Source organism: Myotis yumanensis, unplaced genomic scaffold (assembly GCF_028538775.1).
Source record: "Myotis yumanensis isolate MYYU_CA2020_CCGP unplaced genomic scaffold, mMyoYum1.0.hap1 SCAF_7, whole genome shotgun sequence".
Classification (NCBI taxonomy): Eukaryota; Metazoa; Chordata; class Mammalia; order Chiroptera; family Vespertilionidae; genus Myotis; species Myotis yumanensis.
In genome coordinates this window covers 70,321,157-70,342,396 of record NW_027223758.1, presented here as the reverse complement: position 1 = coordinate 70,342,396, position 21,240 = coordinate 70,321,157, and the positions used below count along the sequence as shown (strand labels likewise).

The 21,240-nt window shown below is 51.6% G+C and overlaps 1 protein-coding gene across 3 annotated transcripts in view; it reads left to right on the top strand.

Moving 5' to 3' along the window:
• MYBL2 (MYB proto-oncogene like 2) overlaps nt 1-14,028 on the top strand; it is a 29,061-nt gene extending 15,033 nt beyond the window's left edge. For 2 of the 3 annotated variants that reach the window (XM_070420914.1, XM_070420912.1), the window contains exons 7-14: nt 20-307; nt 3,199-3,609; nt 5,679-5,818; nt 8,698-8,797; nt 10,169-10,282; nt 11,504-11,608; nt 12,764-12,949; nt 13,538-14,028. In XM_070420914.1, the coding sequence (XP_070277015.1) occupies nt 20-307; nt 3,199-3,609; nt 5,679-5,818; nt 8,698-8,797; nt 10,169-10,282; nt 11,504-11,608; nt 12,764-12,949; nt 13,538-13,666 (1,473 nt within the window). In that variant the 3' untranslated portion in view covers nt 13,667-14,028. The remainder of the gene's footprint in view (nt 1-19; nt 308-3,198; nt 3,610-5,678; nt 5,819-8,697; nt 8,798-10,168; nt 10,283-11,503; nt 11,609-12,763; nt 12,950-13,537) is intronic. The other variant, XM_070420913.1, reaches the window with a different exon arrangement.
• Nucleotides 14,029-21,240: the final 7,212 nt, after the last annotated feature.

Here is a 21,240-nt window from a genome sequence, read left to right as displayed (position 1 = left end):
TGTGCCCTGTGTCCAACAGGGAAGTCTTGGGACCAGCTGGTCCCCAGCGCTCCCTGCCATGAAGGAAGAGGACAGCAGTGAGGAGGAGACCTCAGCAGCAGCCCCTGCTGAGGAGCAGGAAGCTGCCCCTGCAGAGCTGGACCGAGTGTGCACACCAGAGCCCTTAGACGACACCCCCAAGCGTGAAGACCAGGAGGGCTCCTCGCCAGAAATCAGCCTGCCGTATAAGTGGGTGGTGGAGGCTGCCAACCTCCTGATTCCGGCCGAGGGGTCCAGCTTCTCAGAAGCCCTGGACTTGATCGAGTCGGTAATGTTGGTCACAGCACTTCCAGCGGGCCCAGAGCACCTCCAGCAGGGAGTCCTCTCGTGGGCGGGCATCTTTGTGTTCACTCATTGTCCCAGTAGCATTTACCGGGCAGATGCTAAGTGCCCAGCCTGCAGCCAGGGCCTGGGACATTGAGCTGCCATATGGTCCCTGCCCTCAGGAGTCTCTTGACTCATGATGTACAGCACAGGGTGGGTGGGAGGGCTCCCCAGGGGATGATGGCGGGGGAGGGTGTTTGAGCCGATAACAGAGTACAGTTGAGCATGGTGTTTGCAGCACCACAGGTGGTTGGGAGTCCCTGGAGAGGGACCTGGGAACTGGTGGGGCTGGAGCAGTGAGTGGGTTCTGATTACTCAGGTGTTGCAGCCGTAAGGCCGAGCTGGCTGTGGACTGTGCCCCATGGAAGAGAGCTCTGCAGTGGGGGATGCACCTCTTGGTGTGACATCCCCAGCTCTCAGCTGCATCAGCCAGGCCTGTGTGGTGGAATGGTTTCAGGAGGTGATGGGCAAGAGACCTGGCCAGTTACATACATTGTGCCTCTTTATCCATTAATATTTCAGTGTGTGTTTCCTAAGAGCACAGGCATTCACTTATATCACCACAGTACAGTTACATCTAGCTCAGGAATTTAACACTGATACTGAACTCCAGGGGCAGTTCAGTGTGGACGTTTGTTGAACATCTATTAAATGCCAGCCTCTGAGTTTAATGTGCAGTCCACCCAGTGAGGTGAGGTGTGTCCTTTCTGTTTTGTAGATGAGGCTGAGGCTCAGAGAGGTCAAGTTGTGTACCCAGGGTCACACAGCAAGTCAGCTGGGTGGTGTTGACCATTGTGCTGTGCTCTCAGTGTCTTGCTTAATGGTGGTTGAGTGGCACAGTCCCTAGGGAGCCATCTCTAAAACCCTCTGACTCGGAGTCTCATCTTTTAGCCCCAGTGGCTGGGACTGGGCCCCGCTACAGGGTCTGTAAGGAATTCTCACAGTATCTTGAGAAGCAGACCTGAGTGTTCTTCAGTCTGCAGCACACAGCTCCGAGACTGCCACGTCCTTCTGGGCCCTAAGGGGACTGTTGAGATGAGACCTGTGCCCGGCATGTTGGCACTTCATGTGTTGCCATCTCCATCCTCAGCCTGTTCTGCATCTTCCTCCAGTTACTGGGCACAGAGAAGGAGGGAGGGGAGCACCCAGTGTATGGGAGGAGCAATGCTTAGTAATTACCATATCCAATATTTGAGTGCCTACTATGTGCCAGCCTTGTTACTGGCTACCTACACACCTGCTCTCTGTTCGTCCTCTAACAGCCCTGTGAAGTGGGTGGTGGGCTCATCACCAGTAAGGGAATCCCACGCTCAGAGATCAGGAGGCTAGTCTGGCATCACACAGCAGGTGAGTGCTGGGCTCGGAGTTCAGGCCCAGCAGCCGAGGAAGGAGCTACAACATTTGTAGGAAAACAGCTCTCGCTTGTTCCCCTGCAGTACCTGCAGGAAGTCTTTGCAGGATGTGCTTCTATTAGATGCCATCAACTCTAGGGCCTCCCCTAGCTGTGGGGCTTGTGCTGAAAGTGGGCCCGAGTCAGACTGCCCTGAGCTGGCCTCCACCACTAAGAATGAACTGCCCACCTTCCTGCGAGTCTCAGGGACCAGAAATCATCACTGGGGTCCAGGTTCACGCAGGGCAGACCCTCCAGGGGCCAAAGTGGAAGCTTCTGTCCAGTCTTTAGTCTGGACAAGATCTGGGTGTGCCTCTCGGGGTTGATTGCTCTTAGACACTGGTGGGCAGATGCATCCTTTCTGGCCTGGGCTCCTCTGTGGGATTGGGAACAGCCTCTGTGAAGGGGCGAGGGAGCACCGTGAGGAGCACAGGAGCTGCCTCCTCCCCAGGAATGTGACCACAGCCTCGCGCCCATGACTTCCCCACGTAGTGATCTATATTGATGGAAAACCTAAACATGCGGGAGAAGATTTATATACAAGATGTTCATAAAACAGTTAAATAACTGATGTAGTCATGTGATGGAGTACTTTGCAGTCATAAAAATCATTATAAAAGTTGGAAATTTTTCACCATTTATTCATAGTAAACATTTAACTCATAGGTAATAGAATCAGGCATGATTATTTCTGCTTTACAGACATTTTAAATGGAACAAAAAGCAGGATATAGAAGTGATTTATACTAACGTTAAAAACATGCAAAATACTAGAAATGCATGATGACAGTAAATTCTAAATTCCAGTAGTGGTTTCCCACCTGAAGGCAGAGGATGTGAGCGGGCAGGTGAACATGGGGTCTCAGTGATAAGGTTTTATTTCTTTTTTTTAAAAAATATATTTTATTGATTATTTACAGAGAGAAAGGGAGAGGGATAGAGAGTTAGAAGCATTGATGAGAGAGAAACATCAATTCAGCTGCCTCCTGCACACTCCCTACTGGGGATGTGCCCACAACCAAGGTATATGCCCTTGACCCAATCGAACCCGGGACCCTTCAGTCCGCAGGCCGACGCTCTATCCACTGAGCCAAACCAGTTAGGGCAAGGTTTTATTTCTTTAGCTTATTGATGGATATTTGGGTTTCTTTGTATTTTTCTTTGTGTTTTTTATATTTTAAATAGTGCTTGGAACATTTTTTAAATAACAGCCAGCAGCCTTATGCACAGCATACCTTCACTTTTATTCACAAGCATAGATATGCAGGCATAGAAGATTTATATTTCCTTGGGGAAACGGGAGAAATTGTTAATGATGATTGTTCCTGGGCTGTGGGATCATACTTGGCACTCGTGTATTTTCCTTCAGTGAGTAAGTCCTCTCGTATCTGCTAGAAGAAAAGCAGACAAATTGCAGTGATTACTAACCTCTCCTCTCTGGGCAGGACCCCGATGGTTGGTGTGACCTGAGTAAGTTTGACCTCCCCGAAGAGCCGTCCCCAGAGGGCAGCATCCACAGCAGCCCCGAGCAGCCACAGCCATCGCAGTGGCCGGCCCCTTCTCCTCGCCAGTCTATTGCCCCGGGGCCCAGCGTGACCGAGTACCGCCTGGACGGCCACACCATCTCAGACTTGAGCCGGGGCAGCCGGGGCGAGCTGATCCCCATTTCCCCCAGCACTGAAGTGGGGGGCTTGGGCATTGGCACCCCGCCTTCTGTGCTCAAGCGGCAGAAGAAGAGGCGTGTCGCCCTGTCCCCTGTCACAGAGAACAGCGCCAATCTGTCCTTCCTGGACTCCTGCAACAGCCTCACCCCCAAGAGCACCCCCGTCAAGACCTTGCCCTTCTCGCCCTCCCAGGTGTGTGGACCCCACCCCAACTGCTCACTGGGTTTTGTTTACAGACTCCCAGTTCCCAGTGCAGGGCCTTGCACGCAGGCACATGTACTCATGGGTTGTCTGCCGTGTGGGAGGGCTGGCGATGAAGGGTGAGCAGACACAGCCTGGCTTTCCCTCATGAAGCTTACATTCTGGCAGGAGGACCAATTAATAATAATAAAAAAGACCCAAGTAAACATGGTAAATGGAATGACGGAAAAGGCTTTTGCTCCATCTCGTCTGGGGGGAGGAGGTCATCTAGAAAGGCTTCCATGAGGAGGAATTGCTTGAGCTGAGGATAGTGGGTGATAACTGGGCAGAGAAGGGAAGGAGCTCAGTATTTGGTAAAAGAAGCAATTTATTGAGCAACTATTTCACATCGGCTTCTTTGTCACTGGGGAGCACAGGTGGAAAGGACAGCCCTGTCCTTGAAGAGGGCAACTAGTATTGGGAACAGGCTTGTGATGAATGAGCTGATGCAGAATGTAGTGAGGAAAGAGCTCTGATGATAGCAATTTAGAGTTTATTGTGATCTGAGTACTGCTCAGGAGGGCCCTGTCTTTCCTAGAGGTTGGGGTTGGGGGACGCGCAGGGGTAGGCTTTCTGGAGAATGGTGCCTGAACAAAGGTGCAGAGATGGGGAGGGCGAGTGAGTGAAGTCGGAGCTAGGAGGGATTGGTGGGGGGTGGCATGGGGGCAGGAGCCTTGGAGGGCCTTAGGTGTAACTGAGGGGTATGTACTGCCCTGGGGACTGTGCGGGGATGGGGCAGCAGGGCTTTGCGAGGATGCACTGGAGCCGGGGGGGGGGGGGGGGGGCAGCGCAGGTCTTAGAGTTCCCATGTCCTGGACAGCAGCAGGGTGTGTGGAGGCTCCCTCCCTCCCGTGAGGATGTGAGAGAGCAAGGCCAGAGGTGGCATGTTTGCAGAGGCTACACCATCATCTGCAGTAGAGGGACTGAGGCCAGGCCCATTGTTGGGGATGCTTGTTTTTCCAGGAGAGGTTGGTGTTCCTCTGCTAGAGCTGCCGTAACAAAGTACCACACACTGTTGCTTAGCAGAAGCTTATTTTCTCAGTTCTGGAAGGAATGGGCAGGGTTGGTTCCTTCTGAGGCCTCTCACTTTGGCTTGCAGGTAGCTGACTTCTCCCTGTGTCTTCACATGGTCTTCCCACATAATCTCTATCTTCTCATAATCTCTTACCTCTTATAATCGTCCAAGGGCACCAGTCTTACTGGATTAGGGCCCACCCACATGACCTCATGTTACCTTAATTATCTCTTTAAAATACAGTCAGTCATGTGACTTCAACGTATAAATTTGGGGAGAGCACAATTTAGCCCATATTGGACCCCAAGTGAGGACTACAGGCTGGAGGAGTAAGACAGCAGAGCCTTGAGCTGCCCAGGCAGCATTCCAGGATGATGGGATGAGGTGGCCGCCTTGCTCCGGGGACCCTGCACAGGGCGGTGGACCTGAGGCCTGCAGATGGACCTGAGCTACCAGGGACAGAGACAGGGAGAAGGGAATGCTTCAGACTTGGCTCCCATCTGGATTTGAGTCCTGCCTGGAGAAGTCACAAGAATCTAACTCCCTCTAAACCTCAGTTTTCTTATTTAAAAAGGGGTTCACAATAGTGCCTACACCTCAGAGGGTCTGAGAACACGAAGTTCTTGGTGTAAAGTGTGTACCTCTGGCGGGAGAAGATGCTCTTTAATGCCAACATCAGCCACTGCCGCCCGCCATGGTCATCCCGTCCATTACAGGTCCTTTAGGAGCTGTTCCCACACCATCTGTGTTCTTTGTCCCAAGTGCACCGTCAGCAGCCTGGCCAAAGGGGACGGGCCGTGACCAGCCCAGTGATACATGAACCCACTGGGTGGGCGCCTGCTGATCTGTCTCAGCCTTTTTCTCTGGTGCCTGGCTGGAGGGGAGTCTCCCATATCAGGAGGGACCTCTGTCAGAGCAGACAGGGGGAGAGGAAGAGAGGGTCTCGAGGGTCTCGTCCCACCTGCAAGTCACCCCTTTGTCTTGTTTCCTTTGTCTTCCCTGGCAGTTTCTGAACTTCTGGAACAAGCAGGACACACTGGAGCTGGAGAGCCCCTCGCTGACATCCACCCCCGTGTGCAGCCAGAAGGTGGTGGTCACCACACCCCTGCACAGGGACAAGACGCCCCTGCACCAGAAACACACTGCGTGAGTGCTGTGCCCGCCTCCCCCCCCACCCCCCACCCCGACGCACCCACTGCTGGCCCAGGAGTGTAGGACGGGTCCCTCCCCGAGCAGAGCCAGGGGCCAGGATCACTGGTGGGGAAAGGGCATCCTTGGAGAAACACCTGAGAATTGGTTATCGGAAGGCAGCCTCCTGGCCACCACGCCTCTTCATCTTTGTCGGGATAGTCTGGTGCTTTGTCATTGTTCTGATTCTTCTTATATTTTAATCTGGCGGTTTTCCAATCTTGAAAATGGAGAGGGTCCAAATTGCCATGAAAAACTTAATTTCTCTGTGTGTTTCAAGCACAAATTCACTGTTGAGTAGCCTTACACGGAGGACGAAAGTGTCCCCAGTTCTGTATCTGCTCAGTCAGAAGTGAAGGCTGCATCCACCTGCCAGGCCTGGATGGGTTGTAGGCCTGCTTGTGTATTCATGATTCTTTTTTTTTTTTTTAAGTGTTAGAAATTGTATTACAGTTAACATTCCACAAGGTCATATTCCTACAATTCAAACCGAAATTCCAAGCACTCAAACTCATCTCTGGTAACATTTGGTCTTTCATTGCAAATGTCAAAAATGGAATTGTTTTAAGATAACAAAAAGGAAAGTCAAACTGCTGTCCATTCGTGTTAGATCAGAAAGCTATTGTCTTCATTCATTTCATGAAATCCATGTTAAATAACGCTGTCTTGGTGGTATAGTGTCACACCATTCTTGTGGTAACCCATTTTCCTCTACGTCCCATAGTGGAAATTTGTTGCTGGCAGGGTCCATTGGAGACTCTTCAAGCCGACTGGGTGTAAATGCTTCCACCAATATCTATTAGCAACTCAGTCCCAAGATTCATATTTTTACTATATAAAATACAAACTTTTGCAAAGATTTTCTCTCTCTTTTTTTGATGTTTTTGATTTTTAGAGAGAGAGAGGAAGGGAGAGGGACAGAAACAGGGATGAGAGAGGAGCATTATCAATGGGCAACCTGCATGCCCCCAACCGGAGAGCAAGCCTGCAATCTGGTGACCTCTTGGTTCATGGTCTGGTGCTCAACCACCTAACCACACTGGCAGGGCACTGAGATTTTCCTTATCATTGATAAAACCCCAGGGTCCCAGGGTTCTCAATGGTCAAACTCCTATAAAAGAGCTGTACTTGTTCAGAACCATCATCAACCAAATTTAATTTTAATCTTGTTAAATCTGAGCCCTTCAGCAGATACGCTGCAGCCTCAGAAGGAAGTGACACTTGTCTTTCTCCTTTTCCTTCTCATCTGTGTTCCTTCTGCTGCTCCACCTTTACTACTTTCCTCCACACAAAGATCGCCCGGGCTCTTCATTCCTCTTAGGTCCTTATTTCCACCTGGTGGTAGCTTCCTTCTGTCTGGAGGCCGTCCTTGAGCGTTCTTTAGAGGGAGCCTGCTGGTGATGAATTCTTCAGCTTGTGTGTAGCTGAAAAGTTGCCCTAATTTTTGAAAGCTGTTTTTGCTGGGTATAGAATTCTGGGTGACAGCCCTCCCCGTTTTCTACTCTTGCCCATCTGTTGGGTCTTCTGGCTTTCAGAATTGCATTTCTTCCATTTCCAAGCCATCTTATGTGTTTCCTTTTCAGTCAGCCTCCCTCCGTTCTCTAACAGGCTTCTCCTGTCAGTTCTTGCTGACACGGTGACTTCAAGAGGTTCTAGAATTCTCATGTTTGTTGTAAAAGTTCCGTGTCTCACATAGATGTTGGGCCATGTCTCAGATTCATGCCTTTGAACTGCGGTTTGAACTGTGAGGTGTTTCCTTTTGACCAGCGCTGATCTGTCTGCTCATCCTTACAGAGGGCTCTGTGTGTATCTGGGGTGGAATGTAACAAGGATATGGGAACCGATTGACTGGGTGATCCCTGTCCAATCTCTCAGTCCCAAGGAAGGAAGAAAAGAATGGTTTGTATTCTTCTAGCTTTTACCTCCCTGTGGAATGGCTGACAGGCCCAGGGAAGTGGCTGGGGCGGCAGCCCCAGGCACCGTGTCTAGGATTGGCCACTGCCCCCGAGTTCTCCACAATCTGGGGTGTTTCTCACATCCTTGGACCTGCCCCAGGGAGGCTGTGGGAGTCGGCTGTGGTGATGCCTCCTGTTGACTAAGGTCACACAGGCCTCCTGCAGGTGGAGTCTGGCATGTGCTATCCGCCGAGGTTTGCCCACAACCGGCGGCCTGGCCGTGGGCACCTCTTCTGTCCCTTCCCCAGCAGGCTTCTCCATCGCAGGCAGAAATCACACATTGGTGGGGCCACATGTGCTAGAAGCGTCCTAGTGTTTCTGCCTGCGGACCGACCCTGCCTAGGTTTCTCTCTGCTAAAGCTTTCCCTCCACGTGTCTGTCCCCACTGTGATCATTCTGAGGAGACTGGGGAAGACGGTAAGTTCAGCATGTGCGTTGGCCTCACCATCTCACGCCTGGTGTCTGCCCAGCCTTGCCCTAACGATGCTGTTGCCGCTGGATCTCCGAGAGGTGGGGGAGGCACACGGCCTCCAGGTTCCCTCCTTCCCCCCGCCCCTCCCTTGCTGGCCACGGCCTTCTGTGTTTTATGGAAAGTCCTCATTGTAGACGGATGACCAGGCAGATCCTCAGCCATTCTTTTACCCCCTGGGTCTCCAGGACCCTCTGAGCCTCTTTCCTGTCCCTGGGGATGGCTCCTTGCTCTCAGTCCCTGATTAAGACCCTCTCGGGTTGGGAGGGGGTGGGCCAGTGCCAGAGGACAAGAGCCTGTGTGTGGGTTTCCTCCCTGTTGCCAAGGCCAGAGGTCCAGGTGGAGGGGGGCTGGAAGAGCATCTGGTGACTGTCCCCAACCCTGTCACTAAGCCTCCTTCCTGGCCCTGGCAGGTTTGTAACCCCAGATCAGAAGTACTCCATGGACAACACTCCCCACACACCGACCCCGTTCAAGAACGCTCTGGAGAAGTACGGACCACTAAAGCCCCTGGTATGTGGCGTGGGCAGGTCTGTGCGTGTGGCCTCCTGGGTTCGTCCAGCCATTTGCAGTTCACGGAGCCCTCTCAGGTCTCATTGGGTTCTTCCAGCAGCCCCGGAAAGTTGCAGCTATCCTAATTTTACAGACGGGGAAACTGAGGCTGGGTCACTCATCAGTTCCTCAGACCTTTCCTGAGCACCTACTACGTGTTAGAGACACGGCTTCACAGCATCCTGGTGAGGCTGAGTGTGGGATGGTGGAGGAGGACACTGAACACATGAATTCATAAGTAACTAAATACTTCCAGCACATTGTACGGCTGGAAGGAAACGGAAGGTGCTGGGACAGAGGAGGACTCGCTCAGATGTTAGGACTAATTCGGGGAAGAGGCAGATTATTCCTCGTGTAACCAAAGCCTTTTGCCTAACTGCTGGCTCTTTACAAAACCTGGGAAAGCTGCTCCTGGGTGGGCTGGAGGTGGCCAGTGAGGACCCACCGCCAGCTCCTCCTGGCCCTCCCAGTCACCACATGGCCATGCTTTTCCAATGACAAGACAGCTGGCACCTTGGGCTCTGAGGCAGGCAGTGTTTCAGTGGACGGTGAGAGGCTGGTCGCAGAGAAGCACTGGCCTGTGAGCAGTCTGCAGCGGCCCCCTGGCTTCCTCTCCCCTCATGCGCGGGTCCTCGTGAAGGCCTGGCAGTGGGGCCTGTGGGGGCCCGTGCTGTGTGCCGCTGATTGGAGTTAAACGGGCCCAGGCCAGGCACGGTGAGCTCCGCCCTCTCCTGTCCCAGGGGATTTGGCTCCTGTATCTGTGTGCTCTCCAAGACGGGCTTGGGAGGGCCAATCTGCCAATCTGACCTGGGCAATAGGAGGACAGTACAGGGGCTCCGGGTGACTTCTGGGGTGTCAGTGCACCCTCCCCTCCCTCTGCTTGGGGGCTCTCCTTTCTCTGGTCTCTGCTGCCCGAGGCCCGAGAGGTCGCCTGGAGCCCCCAGGCTTGAGAAAGGGGAGTGGAAACAAGTGTCCGCATTCGTGTGGAACACAGGGGTGAGGGAGTTTGGGCTTGGAGTGTGTCCAGGTTCTGATTCCACAGCAGTGTGACACTGGGCCAGGCTCGCTCTCTGAGCCTCCGTTTCTACCCTGTGGGTGACGACAGCTGGGTGAGGGCTGCTGTGGTGACTCGGCTGGGGGCGTTCCTGGCCCACGGGGCCCTCAGTACGTTGAGGTCAGTGTCTGCTTGTCCAGGGCAGGACAGTGAATGGTGTGTGCGTGAGGCCAGTGCCCCAGCACTGGACCTCCTTCCTGCCCTGCCCTGGACAGCCGGAGCGTGGCTCTGCCCCGGGTCCGACAGCCCCGGAGCCTCACGCGGCCCTCTCTGCCCAGCCCCAGACCCCGCACCTGGAGGAGGACTTGAAGGAGGTGCTGCGCTCCGAGGCCGGCATCGAGCTCACCATCGAGGACCAAGTGAGGCCGGAGAAGCAGAAGAGGAAGGCTGGGGTGAGTCGGCAAGGCGGGCAGTGTGGCAGGAGCCCAGGCAGATGAAAGGTGGCTGGGAGCTTGTCAGGACAATCGGTGAATGTGGGACGTCGGGAAGTGGAGCTGCCCCAGACCCTTGCTCCCCCAAACGGTTATCTATGAGACTGGCCAAGGGGAGGCCTCCTCTTCCTCTCTGAACTGTCGCTTAGCTGTTCAGCATTGTGTCCCTTGTGCAGTGGGTCCAGGCTGGGTGCAGTGGGTAGAGCAGTGCAGACCCAGGCGCGGTTGCTCCCTCGTGGAGTTCAGTGGGCAGAGACACACTGGTGACTCGGTACACATGGCAGAGAGGGACACAGAGGGAGTTTTCCAAGAGAAACCCTTCAGAGGGAGCCGGCGGCGTCTGGGCCGTAGCAGGGTCAGTTCAGGTGAGGTGGAGAGCTGGCAGCCACCCTGGTCAGGGACTCCTGGAAGCAGAGGCCAGGGCAGGCACTCTCCCAGGCCAGCCTCTCCCCCCTGCCCTTCCTGTGGTTTCCTGATAGCGGGAGGTCATTGTGCTCCTTTCCCCGGAGGCTCCCTCCGAGGAGAGGCAGGAAGATGGGAACCTGTCAGGGTGGCAGGTGGAGGTTATGGGGAGCGAGTGGGGGAAGGTGGGCAGGCAGGCTGGGGGCACCCCCTGGCTGGGGCCACGGGTGTTGTAGGTAGAGAGAACTTCACCCCAGGCCTTCCTGGGCCTCTCCTCCGTGTTGCATGGTGGTTCTGAGCCAGGACTGCACCTGTTTGGGGCACACTGCGGGGTTGGGGTGCTGTTAGTCCCAGGGCCTCTCTCTGGTATTAGAGCCTCACCACCCCCCCCACCCCTGACCCCCGACTTGATGGGAGGTGCAAGGGTGGGGCTGGGGCAGCCCTGTCACAGGTGTTGGCAGAGGGCCAACAGTGGGTTTATGTCTCCATGTTACTCCCCGTGGATGGTGATTTTAGTGGAACTTGGATGATTATTTTTGGGGCCTGTTTGGGGTGGGGGTGGGGCTGTTAGAGACGGGGAGTCTGTGCTGGGATCATTCAGGGTGAGGAGTGGGTGTCTGGGTGGCGGTTGGTGTTTGTGTCCTGGCTCCCATTGTAGCATCTGGCAGGAAAGTCTGCCCTGGGCGTGGAGTCTTCAGTGGGGCCACTGTTGTTGTGTCCCCCCGAGGGAGCCCCAGCCCAGCCCTGACTGCCTCCTTCCCCCCTCCCCCCACCCCCCAGCTGCGGCGGAGCCCCATCAAGAAAGTCCGCAAGTCCCTGGCTCTTGACATCGTGGACGAGGACGGGAAGCTGATGATGTCTTCGCTGCCCAAGACTCTGTCCTTGGTGAGGGGCCGAGAGACGCTGTCCTCACTTGGGAGCCGGGAGGATGGCTTTCCCTGGAGGCCTCTGCCTCTGGGACCCTGAAGCGGTGGGCTGACCCTGCAGGTGGAGTGGTCTGGTGGTTCTTGGAAGTGACTTCTGTGTGCTACTCAGCAGAAAGTTTTATTATTTACAGGGTTTGCTAGAATCCTTGTGAAAACCATGGGTCTGGGTCCCCAGCACCTTCCTGGGATCTTACTCATGGGGGTGACCCCGGAGAGTCAAGGACAGGCCTTAAGTACAGCCAGGTGGTGGGTGCTCAGCCTGGGCTGGGTGCTTTCCAGTTCCCAGGCCGACCTCGGGAAGGGGGCTACTGCCTACACACAGACGAGGTCCTCAGAAACTATGCCACAGTGTTGATCTCTTGAAGCTGGGGAGGGGGCGAGCTGCCTTATCCAGACACCCAGTGGGAGGCAGTGAGGGGCGTGGGGGTCACGATGGAATGGATTTCCAGAGCAGATCTTGCAGATATCCACAGTCCTTGTGGAGAAACCTGTTTGGACTTGGTCCCCTCTAGCCAGACCTGCAGCTGGCATCATGTAGGGCACATAAAATAATTACCAGAAAGAAAAACCGTTTGGTAAGTGGTTAAGAGCACAGGATCTGGAGCGGTGGACCTGGGTTGAATTCCGGCCCAGCACTTGCTCTCTGAGATCTCTCAAGGCCCCGATCCTCAGGCCCTGCCTGTGACAAGGGCCCCGAGCCCATCAGACTGTGAGGAGGGTAAAGGCCAAGCTGAGTGGGGAGATTGGACAGACCTGGGTGCTTGGTGCAGCTCCTCGGGGTGCTGGTAGAGCATCGCTCCGACTGGCCGGGGACCCGGGAGAAACCAGAGCACCCTCGTCTCCACCTGATGCTGGCGGGGAGGAGCCAGCTTCCTGGAAAAGGACCCAGCATTATTGAGCATGTCCTGGGTGCTGGGCTCCAAAACAGGCACTTTCCAAATAGCGCCTTAATCTTTACGTGATCTCCCTGCCTGGAAGAGAAAACTGAGGCTTAGAGGCTAAAGTCGTGCCTCAGGTCGCCACAGCCCAGGAGGGTGTGGTACTGGGGGATGTGACCGTGGGTACTTTTTGAACATGTGGCAAAATAGTGTCTTTCACTTGGTTTTGATTTCAGCCGACACATGTGCCATCAGGCTCCTCCAGCCTTATCCTGCCAGGCATCAGAGGAGACAACAGCCTGCTCAACCAGGGCTTCCTGCAGGCTAAGCCTGAGAAGCTGGCGGCGGCCCAGAAGCCCAGAAGCCACCTGCCAGCACCAGCACCTGCACCTGCACCTGCCCCTACTCCTGCTCCTGCTCCTGTGAGTGCTGTTCGCAAGTGTGGCACCACCCTGGGGGGCTTGCTCTGCTGCCCTCTCACCGCAGGGCCTTTGCACAGGCTGTTGCTGTGTGGATTCCTGATCAACTTAGGTTTCAGCTCTCAGTCCCGATGCCACTCCCTCAGAGAGCCCTCATGCTGGCAACCCCCCCGCCGCCCCCCGCCTCCCAACACACACACACACACAAGTCCCTTTTTCACAGCAGGGGTCTCACTTGTCTGTATTTAGTTGCTTAGCACCTGGCTGTCCTTGAGGACAGAGGCTGCCCTGGTTGCTCCCGTGTACAAACATCTGCACGTGTGAATCCCTCCTCCCCACCTGCATGGCTGCAGGTTTTCCTCACATGGAAGCTGGTACCACAGAGGGGCGTGGTCAGGTCTTGTGGTCCAGCCTCCATGCCCAGAGGCAGGAGTGACTTCCCCAGGAAGTTGGAGAGAGCACAAGGAGATTGGCTTCCTGAGGGAGAGTCATAGAAACAGCCCCCACCCCTCCCACCAGGCTCGCTTCCACCAGGATTCCCTGGGAGCGCGCTGCCCCTGCCTGGATGGTAACCTTCTTGCCTCCTCCCAGATGACCAGTGCCTGGAAGATGGTGGCCTGCGGGGGGACCAGGGACCAGCTCTTCATGCAGGAGAAAGCCCGGCAGCTCCTGGGCCGTTTGAAGCCCAGCCACACGTCTCGGACCCTCATCTTGTCCTGAGGGGCTTGGCAGTCACGAGCCCACTCTCATGTTTACAGGGGGCTGGGGGACAGGCTGGTCTGTGAATTTGAGAACCACACTCAGGTGGCCACCTGCAGGGAGCCTTCTGCTGCCAGCCCCGCCCCAGAGCTCTCAGGTGGAGATGCAGGGCCACCACTGTCCTGTCTGCATGCAGCTGTGCCTGCAGCAGTATCTGGTGCTAACAGAACGAAGTCCTCTTCCCAGGGCCACAGGGAGCCCCACGCTCTGGTTAGGCCTGGCCTCATCTCAGACCCCTGCTTAGGACCAGGCATAGCCTGTGTGTTTCCTCTCACCCTGTTGGTGTGTGTTCTTGAAAGAATAAAATTGCCTTTTCCCTTGCAGTGATGGTGCTACTCTTTCACCACCTTGTGGTCGTTGGTGTGTTTGCAGCAGTAGGTAAAGTGGGCCATAGCTACTTCTTGAAGGCTTGGAAGGTCCTTTTATCTGATTTTAGGCTCCCTCTTCAGCATCCTCGTTAAGCAGTTGTCTGACCTTTGAACACCTCCCGGGATGGGAGAAGTGACCCTTTCTCAGCAGCCAGCTCCATTGCTGGGATAAGTGGGATGAAAGATTCTGGAATCCAGAGGCATTGTGACTATGCCTGTGTCTTGATTGTTCCCCAGGACACCTGGCAACTCTCTGTGGCTCTCCTGGCAGCTGTGGATACAGCTCTGCCTTTGGATCACACAGCTGGGAACCCGGCTTGGCCACCTCTAGTTGTGTCTCTCCTGCTGTGAGCCTGGGAGTCCTCGGCTGTGAAATGGGGAGAATCATTAACCTTTCAGAGTTGTTGAAGGGATTGGCGAGAATATACTTGGGGCTCAGAAAATATGGACTCTTTGGATGTTATCACAAAAGCTTTCTCATTCCTTATACACAATAAACCCTACGAAGGATTAGTGTCAATGTTTCCGCTGGGAGCCCTGAGCAGAAGTTATTAAGTGACCAAGTCAGGACTTGAACCCAGCCCTGGACTTGAAGGCTGCACTGGAATCATCTGTTTGGTAGTTTCCAGCCAGGGAAGCAGTGCAGTGCAGTAGAATAAGCTTCAGGTGTAGGGTCAGTTTCTAACGGCTTTCCATGAAAATGCAACACATCCCAAGTGAACAACAGCTGGATGAATGCCCACAAAGTGGATGCATGTTACCAGAACCCAGACCAAGAAATAGAGCGTGACCAGCCCCCCAGAGGGCCCCTCTACACCCCGTCCAGGTTAGCCATGATCCCAACTTCCAACACCACAGATTTGTTTTGCCTGTTTGTGTTTTAAATTTTTATTTGTTTGAAAAACATTGGTTTGTTGTTTCTAGTTATTGGTACATTCATTGGCTGATTCTTGTGTGTTTCCTGACCCAGGATTGAACCCATAACCTTGGTATGTGCTCTGACTGGGAATCGAACCCTCAACCTTTTGGTGTATCGGCGATCCAACCATAACAACCACCTCTCAGAGCAAGGGATGCTTCACATCTGAATATTGGCAATAAAAACTTGCCCCTTAGTGTCGTGACCAGGACATCTAAAAATATCTGCAAGGGACCTGGCCCCAGTGTAGCTCTCTTCTCCCTCTGCCATGCCAGAGTCCCGCTGTCCTAGGACACGGCTTTTCTGCTAGGCGACCCTCTGCCAGGAACCCTGCGTAAACTTGGAAAGCTTGCCTGCCGCCCACGGCTGGTGGGGCTGCCTTCACCCAGTCCACTTGCCAGCTCTCCTTTGTCATTGTCACTGGCACCCAGCCCAGCACTTGCTTGCTGTGGTCACTGTCCCTGTTAACAAGTGTTTTTATGATGGTCCCTGTAAGAGTGTGTACACCAGCAGATGTTTTCTGGAGTCAGGCCCAGTAGAGGCTAGGAATGAGGACTGAGGAGGGAACAGGTGGCTGAGATCCAGCTCAGGGATGTGGAACAGACATTCCTCTCTTTCGTGGTCTCCCGTTTCCCCTCTGCCCCCACCTCCAGGCAGGAGTTTTTCTTGAGCCCCTGCATTTCCTTACTCTTCCTAAAACACCTCGAATCAGGCCTTGAGGGGACAGTAGGCCAAGTGGGGAACCTGCCTCTAGGGGGCTCTGTCAAGACTGTGCAGACTTCCGATATGTAGTGACAGCCTGGAGCATTGTGTTGAGGATTCTGAGGATACTGTCAAGGCTCAGGAGAGTGCTGTGATTGATTAGTTATGTCTGTTATGAGCACAGAATGGGTCGTAGTGACATGTTTCACATATTCACTATCTCTGGCTTAAAAGTATTAGTTAGTATTGATCAGAATGGACATGTATTTTATTTGAGATAAATGAACGTTTTTAAATAGGTGCCAAATCCTTTTACATTTATATGATTATTGATATAAAGAGCCTTTTCTTCATTAACTCTACTACTGACGTTAATGTTCGTTCCTTGTACAGGGGTGGGCAAAAGTAGGTTTACAGTTCATATGGTAAATAATACTCCCTCTGTCCCATAATAATAGTAGCAGTTGATGAATGTAATTTGTCCCATAATAATAGTAGCAAAAGAAAATAAATATAAAACGCAACATTTATTATAAAAAAACCAGATTAAAGTAAACAATAAATTAAAAATAGTACTCCTAATTTTTATTTTGAGTGTTCAGATAGTTTCTGGATTTTTCAATAATTTCGTTACTGCATTTTATTTTATTTATTTTTTTTTTATTTTTTTTTATTTTTATTTTTTTAAATTAAATCTTTATTGTTCAGATTATTACATTTGTTCCTCTTTTTTCCCCCCATAACTCCCCTCCTTCCAGCTCCCACCCCACCCTCCACCCTCACTCCCCACCCACTGTGTTCATCCATAGGTGCATGATTTTTGTCCAGTCACTTCCCGCATCTCCCACATCCCTTTTCCCCCAAGAATAGTCAGTCTATTCCCTTTCTATGTCCCTGATTCTATTATAATCACCAGTTCATTCTGTACATCAGGTTATTTATTCACTTGATTCTTAGATTCATTTGTTGATAGATGCATGTTTGTTGTTCATAATTTGTATCTTTACCTTTTTCTTCTTCTTCCTCTTCTTAAAGGATACCTTTCAGCATTTCATATAATACTGGTTTGGCGGTGATGAACTCCTTTAGCTTTTCCTTATCTGTGAAGCTCTTTATCTGACCTTCAGTTCTGAATGATAGCTTTGCTGGATAAAGTAATCTTGGTTGTAGGTTCTTGGTATTCAGCACTTTGAATATTTCTTGCCATTCCCTTCTGGCCTGCAAAGTTTCTGTTGAGAAATCAGCTGACAGTCGTATGGGTATTCCCTTGTAGGTAATTGAGCCTCTTTCTCTTGCTGCTTTTAAGATTTTCTCTTTGTCTTTTGCTCTTGGCATTTTAATGATGATGTGTCTTGGTGTGGTCCTCTTTGGATTCCTTTTGTTTGGGGTTCTCTGCGCTTCTTGGACCTGTAAGTCCATTTCTTTCACCAGGTGGGGGAAGTTTTCTGCCATTATTTCTTGAAATAGGTTTTCAATATCTTGCTGTCTCTCATCTTCTGGCACTCCAATGACTCTGATATTAGACCGCTTAAAGCTGTCCCAGAGGCTCCTTACACTATCTTCACACTTTCGGATTCTTTTTTCATTTTGCTTTTCCAATTGGGTGTTTTTTGTCGAATCTTTGGTTTGATTATTGTACTCCTCTGGTCTGCTATTGGGTATAATATTCTTTATTTCAGTCCGTGTATGCTTACTTTCTAATTTCTTTATCGTAGCATCGAGGGTCTCATTAGTTTTCGTGAGGCTCTGCACAAATTTATGGCAAGCCCTCAAAATTGCGATTCTTAGCTCCATATCCTCCATTTCTGTCATGTTTTTTTGTCTCCGCATCTTTTATGCTTTCTTGGTGCACCCCCTTGTGGTCTCTGTGCGCAGTCTTGTTCTAGCCAAGCCTTAATTGTTGTAGTTAACACTAGAGGGATTTGACCCCCAGGCCGACTGGCTATAGGAATCAGCTGTATGGAAAATGTCTGCCTTCTGGGGAGGCGCTAATCCAGCCTTTGCCTGAGGCGATCGGCAAATGGCTGTGCGCAGGTTTTGGGCAGGGCGGGATCAACAGGGCAGGCGGAGGGAGCAGTTATGGCCACGCTCAGTCCCGTTCCCAGAGGCTCTGCTTCTCAGAACCCCGGCAGCCGCTGCAAACCTCGGAGAGAAAGCTGCCCTCAGGTCCCAACTGATGCCGGATAATCCCGCTTCTCCCGTTTGAGTCTGGGTCCCTAGATACTCGCCCGGATCTGGAGCCCAGAGTCTGAGACTCACTCCCGACAGAAAACGACAACCGCGCCCTCAGCCACCAGCCCGCTTTGCGCGCGCACCTCGGTACCTTTGTATTTTCCACACTGTGCCGCCTCTGAGCCTCGATTTGCTGTTCTCTTTCCTTCTAGTTGTAGAGTCTCTCTTCAGCCAGCCTTCCTGTGGTTCTGGGTGATGTCCGTTCAGTCTTTTAGTTGTATTTTTGAAATGGTTGTTTGCGGCAGCGGTCTCCGGTGTTTACCTACGCCGCCATCTTGCCCAACTTCCCGTTACTGCATTTTAAACGGAGCCCTTGGCTGCAAAGCTTTGCTTTCCCTATATGCGTGAGCTTAAAATTATTGGAGCCATCGTTCTTCATTGTTTCCAGCATAACTTGTTGAAGTGACAGAAACGTATTATCCAGTATTTCGGGAGAAATATTATCAAAGGCTAATATGGTGCCTCTTCTGCTAAGGGGAATATGTCTAAGTTTTTCAAGTTTTTCTCCATAATTTTTGCATTTACATCCATAGTTTTGTTTTTTCAAAGAATCAACATTAGCATAAGATTCTCCTTGACAATTATTTTCAGAAGCACGTTTCCAAATTCTTGATAAGGTCATTCTGTTGCACTTAAATTGTTTTGCAGCTAATGTAATTGCACCTTTCTGGAACTTTTCCTTTTTCTTTTGATGCATCAAGAACTGGACAATCGCAACTCGATCTTTGCTTGAAAACTCTCTTTTTTTCATCTTACTTTTACAATGGGTTGATATTCAACTGAAATAAAACAATTGATTCGGTCAGCGGATGAAATTAGAAAAATAGTTATAATTCGTAATAATTAGATTAACCTAAAAATTGAAAGATGTGTCAAAACAAATGACAGATGTCATGAAACATTGATTTTGATTGAAGGCTTTGCAATTTTGCGCTACAACATAACTTACAGCTGTGTTCGCCAATAATGCCCGTTTAAATATTCACTTGCTACTGTTATTATGGGACAGAGGGAGTAATACAAGAATAAGTTCTGTCACGTTCTCACAACTGTAAGTCCGTAAGTATTTTAAGCCTAAGTTTAAAAACTTGACAAGACTCTTCCTCTTGTCGTATTACATCGGCAAAGTTTGTTTCTACTTGTTCTCATGTTTACTCCCCTCTGCTTGTGTCTCAGACCTCCCACGAGGGGGCATGCAGGAGAATGTTGTTTCTGCTAGAAGTTTACCTTTTATTTTGGTTTTGTTTGTCTGACAATGTCTTTATTCCTCCCTCATTCGTAAGAGATATTTGTGCTGCATATAGTTGTGTTCTTTTCTTTTTTCTTATTGAAGCCAAGTTCACTTTCTTCTAACTTCCACTCTGTGGCTGAGAATCCAATATTCCACTGATACCTAACTTCCTTTGAAGGTAACCAAGCTATTTCTTTTCATACATCTGTTTTAAATAATTTTTCTTCACCTTTGGTTTTCCTACAGTGTCACTCTGATGATGAACAGTGAATTTCTTTTTATTCTTCCTTTTTGTTTATTTGTTAGACCTCTTGAATCCTGTGGCTTTGTGTCTTCCATTGGTTTTGGAAAATACTCAGCCATTGTCTCTTCAAATATTCCTTCTTACCTTATTGTCTAATTTCCCCTGAAATAATAGATGTAATTTTCATTGACATTTCAGTGTCCAAAGGAAGTCTCTTGGCCACATCTAACTTCAAGGGTCCAGAAGTACAGTCCTGTCACGTGTGCAGAAGGAGGGGGATAGGAACTTGGTCGAGAGTTCTAAGAACGTTCCAAGTCACCAGTAGTCATTTCCCTTTCTCCACAAGTACAATGTACTCCCTCCTTGAGGGAGAAGACCCGAGTGAGATCTTAGCTCAGAGTGGGGGATAGATGGCTTGGTCACTGCTCACTGGGGACTTCTCGGGCTCTGGCAAGACCTCACTCTGGACTGGTGGGAACTCTAGTGTCTCCAACCACACTGTCTCCATGAGGAATGAGAGGCACACGGAGTCATGCTCTCTGTACCCCTACCCCAGGGCTGTCTCCTGCTATACAGTGGGGCCTTGACTTACGAGTGTCCCGACTAACGAGTTTTTCGAGATACGAGCCGTCTCTCGGCCGATTTTTTGCTTTGAGTTGCGAGCTAAAATTCGGGTTACGAGCCAGCTTCAGATACCCCACCGCTAGTTGGCGCAGCGAACGTCACAGTGAACGCCACAACATCAGCCCAGCATCACGTGTCTCACTCGTCCACTTTTTGATTTGACATACGAGTAATTTGAGTTACGAGCTCCGTCACGGAACGAATTAAACTCATAAGTCAAGGCCCCACTGTACTTGGTAAATTGTAACTTCCACACCATTTATGTGACGGAGAGCCTCTTTTCTCCAGGCCTGTGATCCAGTATTGAAGGCACGGTGACCCTGCCCCCCCTCCTCCCCCCGGGAGTTAACAGGTGGTTCAGCATCTGCTCTGACATACCCCAGAGCCCAGCACGCTGTTTGTTGACAACACGGATGATGCTTTTGTATGCCAGTCCCATACCCTTTCTCATGCTCATGACCAGGGCTGGCCAGGCTCAGTAATCCAGGCATTTGTAAGTCTGCGAATGGAGATAATGAAAGCACTTCATCTGTCCTTAAAATCCACATAGGAAGGAACAGGGCATTAGCGGTTGTCTGTTTCTTTGCGGCTGAGCACCCATTAGTGCGGCAGGCCCACATGCAGTCCATTAGGGAGAGAGGGAAGGCCCGGCTTGTTAATGCTTCTAATGGGCATCTCGAATGGACCTCAAGCCTGCAGCCTTCTCCTGGGTCTGCTCGAGCCTGGGACCTGACAGGTCGCTCACCATGGCAACCAAGGGAGAGAGGGATGCAGACAAACCTGTCTGCACATACATGACCAATAATGCAAGTGAGGTCTGGTCCCCCTTCCGCTCACTCCCCTCCCACACCGATCATCCTGAGGGATGCTGCGACAGGTGGCAATGCAGGCATGGACGGGAGGAGGTCACTGAGTGTTCAGAGACATGCTTTCTGGACATGTCTGTGTCCTGGCCAGCCAAGCCAGCAGTTAGCATTAGGGACGGAGCCGTAGGAGGATGAGAGTCACCATGAGTCTGAATCCTTCAAGCTTGGAGAGACTTCTCACATCAAGGCCAGTGCTACTGCCCCCTCCAGGGCAGCCCTAGAGGATGTCCTAGTGACAGGGCGCCCCCTACCTCGCAGGAGGTCCACTGTTAGGTTCTTACACTGAACTGAGCCGGCCTTCCCTCAGCATTCAGCATGCACAGTCGCCGCTGTGCCCTCGGCCCTGCGA